The sequence below is a fragment of the Apaloderma vittatum genome, unplaced genomic scaffold (genome assembly GCF_000703405.1).
Source record: "Apaloderma vittatum isolate BGI_N311 unplaced genomic scaffold, ASM70340v1 scaffold9353, whole genome shotgun sequence".
Taxonomy (NCBI): Eukaryota; Metazoa; Chordata; class Aves; order Trogoniformes; family Trogonidae; genus Apaloderma; species Apaloderma vittatum.
This window is the reverse complement of record NW_009706378.1, coordinates 33,671-45,023: the sequence shown is the minus strand read 5'-3', so window position 1 is coordinate 45,023 and position 11,353 is coordinate 33,671. Positions and strand designations below refer to the sequence as shown.

The 11,353-nt window shown below is 49.9% G+C and overlaps 1 protein-coding gene across 1 annotated transcript in view; it reads right to left on the bottom strand.

Moving 5' to 3' along the window:
• LOC104271171 (dystroglycan-like) overlaps positions 1-10,819 on the bottom strand; it is a gene marked incomplete at its 3' end in the record, with an annotated part of 15,352 nt that extends 4,533 nt beyond the window's left edge. The window contains 2 exon segments of the mRNA XM_009865767.1: positions 10,521-10,689; positions 10,691-10,819. Coding sequence (XP_009864069.1) covers positions 10,521-10,689; positions 10,691-10,791 — 270 coding nt within the window.
• Positions 10,820-11,353: the final 534 nt, after the last annotated feature.

Genomic DNA, 11,353 nt, shown 5'->3' with positions numbered 1-11,353 from the left:
CTGCTTTGACCCTCAGCTTCACCTGAGACAGGTGCGGGGAGATGAGCCTCCCTCCTGCAAGAACAAACGACTAAATTATCCTTCCTTGGCATCTCTTCTGCCAAGAAAGAACAAAGGCAGGGGCTGCTCCTGCCCAGTCAGAAGCAGAGCTGACTTGCACTTGTGCGCTCCTCTAAAAAAAGTGTAATTTCACACCCTCTAAAACCCGAGACGCCAGGACAGCACCCAGTGCCATCCAGCATTTATGTGAGCAGGAGCTGGATGGTGCCACTCTTTATCCCCTTGTGCCAAAATTAGTGTCTGACTGCCCACTGAGGAGGAGGAAGGGCCGGGCACACGTTAGGAACAGAAACATAAGGAGCCACGACAAAGCCGCAGCATCATCAAGAAGAATAAAAACTTTAATAGTGAATGGTTAAATGCACACGGAATGTGTAATTTCAGGCTGCATTTGGAACAAATCTTCCCCTTCCGTGCACTCAGTGAAAGCCCTTAATTACAGGATCACGCACTCCCAACACAGAGCTTTCCTGTGAGCCAGGGGTTTTTTTGCTGCTCTCTCCTCCACAGGCACAGCGCATGACTTGAGGAGGAGAGGTACAACAAGCATTACCTTTAATCTCATGTCACGAGGCGATTCTCTCCTCCATCATGTGTGCTCCTGCGTTTGATAAGCCAAACTCACTTCGGAAAGGTGGCCGACCTCTCGTGCGAAAAGGACAGCGAGTGAGGCACAGGACAGTCTGAATATTTCTGCTTGGAATCACAGAATCATAGAAACCCATTTCTAACCTGCAGTTCACATGTGAGTGCGCGTTCTTAAGGGCCCAGGCTAGAAAATGAAACTGCAGCTAGACAGATTCACGCTGAAAACTAGGCTCTCCTGAAAAACAAAAATAGGCCAGGCAATCGCTACTGGGACAACTTGTTCTAGCAGGGATGAGACGGCTGCAAAACATTTTAAATCAAGTTTAAGCGGGTTCATAAAAGAACGGAGCTAGTTCAGCTGTATGCAACCTCCAAGGAGATGCAGACTATTTCTCAGGGTTCTGCAAGAGGTGATTAAGAAAATCAAATTTATGTGTATCACATCTTTGAAACCCACGAAGACGCCTGTGCCTCCCCTGGGAAATCTTTGGGAAAGCAACAAGTCACAAGCGTTCCACGCCACGGCTCTGCTTTAAATACAGCTACTGCCCTGGCAGCAGAATTCATCCGTGGTTGCCTGACAAAGGAAGAGCCTGGCAAGATTAAATAACCAAAGCACTTACTGGGCTGAATAAAAATACTTGTTCCTAACTGAATGCTAACCAGCGGAGCCCTCGGCACGGGTCTGTCCCACTCACAGTCGCTGCCACGTGAAACCAGGGGCGGGGAGAGCCCTGGACTCTGCTCTAGCAATGTTTCCTTCAAATATTACTTTGAAGGGTGTTTGTTAAGGCTATGCATAGTTAACGATTTGGGATCTCTACTTTTCATGTAAAAAGTTTCCGAGTTTTCTGTGTGTGCAATAAATATCAGCCTTAAGCCCTGCCATTTCCCTCAAGGGTTCTGGTTTCAAAATAACTCTTCCATTGCTCAAGAAAAAAAAAGCTGTCTTTGTTTTCCCATTATTTGAGATAATTGTAAATGTACGCTTATCGGCTAAAGATTACACAAGCCTGGCAGTGCACTGAAGACCATTAAAAAATTAGTCATGTTTGCCATTTTAAATACATACAGCAGTCTGGCTGTTTTTGAAGACCTTGCTCACAAAGTCCTTTCAGATATACATGGCCTGTTATTTTTAGGCCAGCCAAAAGCAGTCAGTTCATGAAAGAAGATAGCTTCGTTTGATTGGATTCTTTTGTAAACTTAGATCTTAAAGCCCTGTAGCCAACAAGACAAAGATAAGCAAAGGAGCAGCGAGCAAAAATGCTGCCTCAGAGGGAATTCAGGAAAGCTGCATTCTTGCCTAAGAGAGTGCCCTCTAATCCTCCAAGTATTTAGTCCTCCCAATGAATCCTCCAGAAAGGAGTCGGCAAGTCCTTCGTCAGTAGACAGGTACGGTAGGATCCTGCCACAGGCCTGCCTTTGGCACATCACTATGAAAACCAACCAGCCCCGGATCCCATGGCGGGGATTCACGATCCCATCTACGCTGCCAGACCTTGGCGTGGGCGGCAGCAGCTGGCAGGGACTCTGCTCCTCCCTGTGCCCTTTCAGATCACTCCTATAAAAAACCCCCTGACCGCTTTTGGGCAGGGGCGAGCACAGATACTCCTGCAGCTCTGCCAGATCTCTCACCACCCCCTTCCCCTCCCTGTGTCCAGCTGTTGCTGAGAGACAGACGCCGTGCCAGGGATTTCATTTAGAGTATAATTACTGATGACAATTTGCTGTATGACAGACTCCCCTTCTGGGTTGCTCCTTCAGCACTGCCCTAACACACAGGGCCAATAATGAAAAATACCTCAGCTGAGCCCTCTATACCTCTGAACAGAAGGCACGCTGAACGGTGCTCCAGCCGCCTGACCTAACCAGTGTTAAACCAAGTCTGCGGCGCTCAGGCTTCTGCAAGCAATTAACCAGCGGGGCAGGGGGAAAGAAAATGGAAATTCAAATGCAATTCAAATGCAAATATAACTGCAGAGAAAGAGTCAAACCTAAGCTGTTTGCCTAAGCGCAAGCTTCATCTCAACTCCCTGCTAATGCAGCACCACCGGGCAGTTTTGTTAGAAGCAACAGGCAGTCTCAGCCCCACACCAGACAGACAGGCAGGAAGATTTTGGGCTGCCTCATCCTGCAGGGACCAAAATGTGGTGGCAGGGACATCAGTTTCAGATCCACCCCAGAGCTACTGGAACCACAGGCACTGCGGTGATTTGCGATGCTGGCACAGCTGACCTGGAGCCAAGAAGAGGGACAAGCACATGGGACTTGCAGGCTCCGAGTCAGAGGATGGAGCCCTTGTTTTGCGAGACAGGCTCTGACCCATGGGTCCTCTTGTTCACCAACACAAAGGAGAGGGCAGCGACCACAGGTGTGGGATATGCATGCAGCCAAGCTGCCAGGGTACCAGAGCCCTGGGCAGGTCCTGAGGCAACAGAGGCTCCTGCGTGGGGTCAAGGAACATGACCATGGCTCCAGGCAGGAGCCAGACGACCATCAGACCTCAATGACCACGAGTCTTTGTACCCACAGAACTTTTCCCTCAAACACATCAGAAGTGCAAACTAGGACATCAGATGAGTCCTGCCTAAAAACGTAAGGCCTAGAAAACAGTGGTGAAAGAAGGATTGGCACTTCTCAGAGTGTTCTGCTCGCCAGGCACAGCAAAACGGTGCCACTGCAGAGTGCTGCACTACGGGAGAGCTCAGTCCGAAGAAAGGGAAGTTGTATTTACTTGTCACAGCGAGCAGGGAGGAATCACAGCACATACGCTTCCCTGCAGAAGGGAGTGCAATACCCGAAAACTCTGGCAGGTATCCTCAGCAGACAGTGCTCTTCTGAGCCGCTGCATGCCTTGGATGAAAGGCACAGGAACTCACGGACAAAACCAAGCTGCTCCAGGACATTTCATGCAGATGCATCTGCCCCTGAAAGTCTAAAAACAGCCCAGAGACTTCACTGGCTCTCAGAAGTACATCAGCCTCTGTGACCCGAGCCTTCATTACCAGCAGGAGCTCACCACCTCTGCTCAGAGACCGAAAGCTGTAAGGGAACAGCCGGTAGTCGCTGCTTCCTTTGTGCACCGGGTAGGTCAGGGCAGTTAAACTAACCCCACACTTCAGCTGGTCCCAGCAAAAGCCCTGCAAAGCTCTTCCTGCACGTCTCCATGCACTGAAGCTGCTGCCTTAGAAAAAAACCAATCTTTCAGCTCAGAAAGCTGAGCTACGGGACAGTGAGGCTGCATCACGGGTCCTGGCCCTCAGCTTCAGGTGCAAACTTCAGTCCCTGAGGGACCAGGCGCTACTTGAAGTAGCTGCTCTACTTCTGCGTGTGCACAAGAACCCGAACAAGAAGTTTACGTGTCTGCTGCTCATCTGCATTTTGCAGCCACCGAGGGGGCAAGCAAAGACTGGAAAGCTGAGCTACGGGACAGTGAGGCTGCATCACGGGTCCTGGCCCTCAGCTTCAGGTGCAAACTTCAGTCCCTGAGGGACCAGGCGCTACTTGAAGTAGCTGCTCTACTTCTGCGTGTGCACAAGAACCCGAACAAGAAGTTTACGTGTCTGCTGCTCATCTGCATTTTGCAGCCACCGAGGGGGCAAGCAAAGACTGAGGCACAGCAAGCCCCCCCCGCCCTTTGCAGCCACAGCCCGCAGTGCTTTGTCTCACCGCCTTCTTTAGGATCAGTAAAATGGCTTCGCGGCGACGCAGGCTCAAGCGGCTACGCCCAAGCTCATGCCATCTTCGCATATTCCTGCCATGACGGCTTCTTTTCCAGATGCGCCTGTGTTTGTTAAAAGGGCACTATTCAGCGTCCCACTCTGCCTGGGCAAGGGAACACAACAGCTGTTTCACGGGGAGGTCACTACAAAACATTGAGTGTCCCAAGAAATCCTTCCTTTCATCGGTCCGTGCAAGCAGCTTGGAAGGATTTGTTTAGCCTTATTGTTGCAGTGGGAAGGCACAGCCCGCCCGCGCCAGGGCTGGGGTCACCATGGGCTGCCCACACCCCGCTTTCTCCCTTGTTCGTGGGGTGAGCACGGGGCAGGAAAAACCTCAACCGGCTTTAAAAAGAAAAAAAAAAAAAGTTCGGCCGGGCTCTTCTGTCAGCACGACTTTTTATAAGCAAAAGGCCAAAGGGAAGCAAAAATACCACACAGTGGGGATGCCAAGTGCTGGGGGTTTAAGGCCGCCGCCGCACAGCTAACCAGCCCCGACAATTTATTCCTGCCATCAGCAGATTGCTGGAAAGCTGGCATTCAAGAGCGCGGCAAGGAAAGGCGAGCCAGATCCCGCAATCTCAGGTCAGCTCCTTCGCAGGATTCTCCTTTACCCTCACATTCCTCAGCCTCCCCGGATGCTGAGAGCAACAATCCTAAAGAGCAGGACAAAACGAGGAACTTCCCAGCCCATGTGAAAAGCGAGTTTATAATTAGATTGAGTCACATTTTCCACTCCTCCAAATTCAGAGCTTGTTACTAAGCACGCACTGAAAATGCCAAATTCACCGACTCAGGTCTCACTGCAGGAAAAAGATAAGTGTCCCCACCTCAGCCTCCCAGCAGAAATCTTATCAGCTCATCTTATCGCCAAGACTGCAGCGTGGCAGCTGAGCAAAGCCCTGCCCGAGTCGTCCCTTGCCTGGACCTATTCCAGACGCTGGTATTTACCCCTGCGTGCTCCCCTGGCAGTAGCGGCTGTTCCCGCACCCTCTGGTTAGTCCAAAAAAACCAGGGACCCCGGGGAGAAGGCGAAGCTCAAATGCTTTGACACAGATATCCAGCCTTGGGAGCGCTCTTTGCTTGTTGTCCTCCTCTGAGAAATGCCACTTTAATAAGGTTCACATTCAGCCAAAACTCTTTGAAATAAGGATCATTGAGAGAGAAATAAATAAATAATATATAAGAAGGAAGTCCCTGAAGTCTGAGGAGGGTAAAGCTGTTCAGCAACAGCCAATTCAACAGAAGGCAAATAGAACAACCACTGGAAAAATCAGGCTCCTGTTTGGAAAGCGAGACTCCTTTTTGCCCGGATTAATATCCAAGGATCCAATAACCCCACAAATCTGCTGCACAGCCGCACTGCGTAAATCAGCCAGGTGAGCTACTCAGTTTTCTAATCACTTTGCCACCAGCTACGTTTGTACACAGTGACGGCTTCTTGGGGACCCCGCTACGTGTTTTATCTGTCTTCGCAACAAAGCCCCAGCAAGACCCTGCACTTCAAAATTAAAAACAATCAGGAGCTGAGACACAGCCAAGAATTCTCAGACTTAGCTGTGCTCATCTGAGCACTTCCCCATAGTGCTGGCTAACAAACATCCAGCAGATCTGCTCGGTGACATCCACCCCATACTAACAGTTCCAGGACAGAGGCAGGTCAGCAGCTTTACTTTATCGTTCAGGAAGACACAGCAAATGAGCTGCTCATGCAGGGACGTGCCTCACGAAGCAGGGCACACCAGGAGCTTCCCTCCTTCCAGCACACTTTACAGACCCACCTTTAAATCAAACCCATTCAGCTGCATGTCTATGTACTGTGGGCAGGGATACTGGACTGTGCAAGGGCTCAAATCCCTCATGGGTACACTTGTATTAATTAGAGGGAACAGGAGGTATTGACACAGCAATGCCACTTTTTGACTGCATTTAATAATCAAACCCAAGCATGGCGTTTCTGGGGAGGTGTTTGCAGCCCAGGCGTCTCCTTTTCACTCCCTCCAGCCTAGAGAAATGACTTGGCAGCTGCTAGCCCACAGATCAGTCAGAAAGCCCATCCCACAGACTTGGCGACACCAGATGCATTCTACAGCAGCTTGCACACTGAGTCAGATCATCGTCCCGCACGCAGGACGGAGGTAATACCATGTAAATGCACTCCACTGTGTGGTTTTCCTTTCACTGGTGTCAGCTTCCCCAGTTTGTGAGAGGGGATCGTCACCGGTGGGATGAGCAGAGAGCCACGCTTACCCTGACAGCCGCCGTCCCAAACGGTGACAGAGGTGCTATCGGCGTTAGTGCTGCTGTCCTCACCCAATTACTTGTGTCCTCGCCTGGACAGCAATGGGAGGCTGACGTTTTCATAGGAGAGAAGTGGGATAACCCGAGGGAGGGGACCAGGAGACTTCATGGAGACCAAGATCAGCAAAAGTCAATGATGATGTGCCTCATGTAACACCCTTGCCTGGGACGTCAATGACCGGAAGCAGAGAAACCTACAGATATTTCGGCTGATGGGAAGATGTCTGAGCCAAAGTAAGGCAGGCATGGAAAAGCAAACAATTGTAGGATATATCAAATAAGGTTATTTATAGAAGAGGAAAGGAAGTTTTGATGCCTTTATATGAGGCTCTGGTAAAATTTCATCTAGAGCATTTTGTAGAGCTGTGGTCATGCAAGCACAAGAAAAATAAACTTGAGCTAGGAGAGGTGCAGAAGACAGCTGCAAAGACGAGGAGAGGAAAAGAAAGCATATTTTATGAAAAAGACTAAAGAGGCTGCCTTGTTTAACCTAATAAAATCAAGACAGGGGAATATGCCTGTCACTTATAAATACATAAAGGAAGTAAATATTATGAAGGTAGAATTGATTTAAGCTAAAGGGCAGCACATACAAATATTTCTAGCCATCTCTAAATTTAGGCTAAAAGCTGCATTTTTAATCAGAGCAGCCAAATTCCGGAGCAGCTTCAAATGGAAGTGACAGGAACGGGAAATCCACCTGGGTTTTGGCTGGAGCATGATCTGTTCTTCAACAACAGGACACAGCTGAGAGGTAACAGGTCAGACTCCACACAGCCCTTGGTGCAAACAGGGTAAGGAGATTGCAAAGCCAACGACAACTGAGCGCAGTGAGTGTACCAGCACCATCGCCCATGGCGATCCTGCTCCCAGCCAGCGCCCACCACGAGCGAGCAGCAATCTGCACATCCTCACACCACCCATCTGCATGGCAAGGGGCTTCTACGATAACGGAGATCAGATGTTTTAGCACAACTCTTGTAAAAACTCCAAGGTTTTTGGCTAGCAAATACAGCAGGAAGGGCCTGCAAGGTGCTGTTAACCCCTTTTGGGAAGGCGCAGCAAAGAGCTGTCATTTCCAAGACATCTGCAGACGTCAGGAGAGCAACCCTGCAGCGAGAAGCCCTGCTTTGGAGAGGAAGTGAGGAGGACAGTCTCTGGACTGAACTGTCACCAAATTCAATAGCCAAAATAGCTGAAAGCTGCAGCTGCCCTTCAGGGCACACGTTACCGCCTGACCAAGGCACTGGGGAAGGGGGTTCCAACTGCCACAAAGCCTGGCTGGCAGCTGGCTCTGTGCGACGCGGCAATCGGACTGTGCAGTTCAGACATACGCTGCAGCTTGAGCGCATGGGAAAAAACTTCCTTCTGTACTTAACCTTAAAATCTCACCTGTTCTTAAGCAGCTTGGGGGTGGCAGGGAAACACTGGCGACTGCTCCCAGTTTCACCACTAATCACCTGATTACGCACATAGCCCACATATCTGCGCAGGGGTGCGTGCCTGCGAGGCACTCCTCCGCCACGCTGCAGATGCCTGGCGTCGTTTCCATCCCACAACCAAGTTTGCAGAGAAAAGTATTTTGTCTACGGCTGGCTGGAATCTGCTAACAAGCAGGGAGAGGATCTGAGAAGCAGCTTCAAGGCAAGCCCCACCGCAACACAAACCGAGCCTAGGAATAATCAGCTGGAATTATCTAGAAGTGAAGCAATCACACCTTTTTCAGGCTCCAGATGGGAAACTCCTGGGAGGTTGGGGACATTAACTGACAGCTTTTTTAAAGAAAATTAAAAAATTATAGCTAATTTCTTCAAAATTTCAGGAGACTAAGTGTAGGCAACCACATTGTAAACTGACCCACTGTTCCATCTCAAAGGGCATGGCCCGTACTCTTTCTCATTAAACCATGCCAGTCAGCAAGATCCATAAGTATTACACTCTGGCTGAGAAATACAAAGAAGCCTGAGAAAAAAGACCAGAGCAACTCGCCCTGAAACTTTCTGGTAAAACAAAAAATGCACTCCAGCACCCAAAATTGCCCACGCAGTTTTTGCTAGGCAAGAATCGAATCCCCGTAGCGAAGACTGGCCATGCTCAGCAGCTGAGGCACAGCCTCTGCGAGGGGGAGACCTTCCAAGATACACTGGCTAAGCAAAGATGCCAACAGTGCCCTAGAGCCTGCTGCACTTCCAAAATCAATTTCAAGGTGAACAGATGCAACATGCACTCGGACAAGCCCACGGACAAGCGTGAAAATTGCTCCCAGCATTTGCTGAACTACACACAACTGGCAGCTGTTGGGTCCTGCTCCAGCCCAGTCCATTTGAGGCTCTGCCTCGACATCGAGGTGGCAGAAGTATCGTTCAAAGTGATTAGGTGGGGTGGAAATGATCTATCAAGATTTTGCTGTGGTTACTGGAGCTATCAGAGATGACTTTCATGCAAGGAAAAAGAGACAGAGGAAGCTGCGGTGTTAAACAAATGCTGAAAAATCACCCTTGCCGTTGAAGCAGCTATTGGACAACACCAGAACAAGCCACTCTGATGCAAAATCCCAAAATCAAAGTTATCATTTCCTTAACACAAGATCTCAGGCTCACTACACCCATCTGGACTCTTGCAGGCTGGTGCTGTACAGGTAGCCCATGCTCAGCAAACAGGCTGCAGTTAAAGCCAAGCAGGCACCACCACCTCCCGTCTGAGTCAGGCTCCTCGACCGCAATTAAATGTCACAGCCTTTGCTTTGAAACCAGCCCATCCTCTTTCCTGACTCCTCTAGCCGGGGGCTCACCCACCACCTTCCTCCTCCCCATCTGACCGTCTGTCGATAACAGATGCATTCTTCAGATTTTCTGCCTACCGCTGGCACATCACGGTCCCAGCACCCTCGCTGGAGCCAGCGAGATCACGTATCTGGACTGAAGTAATTGCATGACAGCACACAGAGCTGAGACAAACCTGCCTTCAAGGAGAAGATGAGATGTCAGACTTTCTCCTGACTTGCTTTCCATCTCCTTCTGATCTTCCGAGATACATCAGAAGGTTGTCTTTTTATAATGTTTTCTAAAAATGGATTTTTAAAACTATTTTTCAGTTTTGCTCTTTGAAAAAAAAATATTTCGACTATTGAAAGGCAATTCTTTTAAAAACAGAATTTTCTGAACTCTCCAGGATCCAAACAAGGCAACTTCTCAGCACCTTCCCAGGCAAGGACCAAAGGTGAGCAACTGTGTGTTCAGCAGTGTGCCTACCCTCCTCCAGGCTATTCTGAGACTTTCTTGCCCTCAGGACCAATTCCACAACTCGGTTTTGAGGTCTCTGCAGTGCCAGCGGCATGAGGGTACATGAAATAAAGAGAAAGGCTCCCGTCTTTCCCAAGAGGAGGAGGAGGTCAGGAGAGACTGTGTCAAAGGCAGCCCAGAGTCCTGCTGGCAGAACAAGGTCTGTTTGTGGAGCAATGTTTTATTACCACAGTGAAGCAAACTCCCTGAGCCCCAGAGCAGCAGTCCCAGGGAATCTGTGGCTCCTCAGATCCCGAGGCAACAACTCCTTATGAATGTGCCCAGCGTTCCAGGGGCTGAGCATCTCACTGTTTAAACACAGCCAAAATACCTGATCAGTCATCCCCAAGAAGCTTCCTCTCTTCATTATAGAAGAAAGGAACTTTGCAATGAGGTGAGGACTTCAATTATTATTTAAAAAAAAAATAAAAGTCCTTCTCTCGTAGCCCTACAAAACCTTAAGGCTTCACAGCAACAACCCTCACGACCCAGCCTATTAACAGGGTGACTGGCTCAACTCCTGCAGGAATACAACTGAAAACGAGCCTCATGGAACGGCGTTTCTCACCTGGACAATTTCTCCATTGGAAGCAATTAAATCTGTGGGGATGGAGACTCTGAAGAAGCGTCCCACCACTGCAGAGCTGTCCGGTATGCCCACCACAGCCGGCACAGTCTCCCGGAGGTCCGAGAGCACGGAGTGCATCGAAGCCTCCAGCTGGTTTTCCCAGTCCCGATGGCTCGCTGGGCCAGTGGCAGTGGGCAGAGGCTGCCAGCAGCAGCACGGGGAGCCAAGTCCTCCCCAGGAAAGGGGGTTGCAGTAGGCATCCAACAGTCATTCTTCCCGGCGGCCTTGGTGGCGGTGCTCCAGCCAGAAAGGGGTCCACAGGGAATCTGCAGGCACTGCAGGGAGGGCAGAGGATCCACCAGTCCTTCACAGCAGCCTCATCCTAGGAGTCCCCGGAACCTGGTTAAACACAGGAAACCCAATCAGCACATTAATTATCATCTCTGAGTCAGCCAGCGAACACACACAGACCTCCTTGCAGCGGACAGAGGGCTACACACCACGCTAAACCTCTCCGTTTCAGCTTCTTGATTGAACTGCAGGAGTTACCACTACTACCAAAGAGAGCAAGAGCTTCTCAGCTCCTCCTCTGACATCAAGCACCTCTACAGAAACAAGATCCTCCTGTTTTCCCATACACAAAACCATGTTTCTGCAGTTCTGGAGCCACAGCATCCCAAGGTAGCTACAGGTAAGGAGATGGGACAGATACAACCAAAGCCAAGACAGAGAACAGCAGTCACAGGTGACCTTTCAAGGCAAGCTGAAGCCAGGCTGGGGCATCAGTGGATTTAAATGCCAGTTACCCAGTATGAAGGTCCCAAGAATCCTTT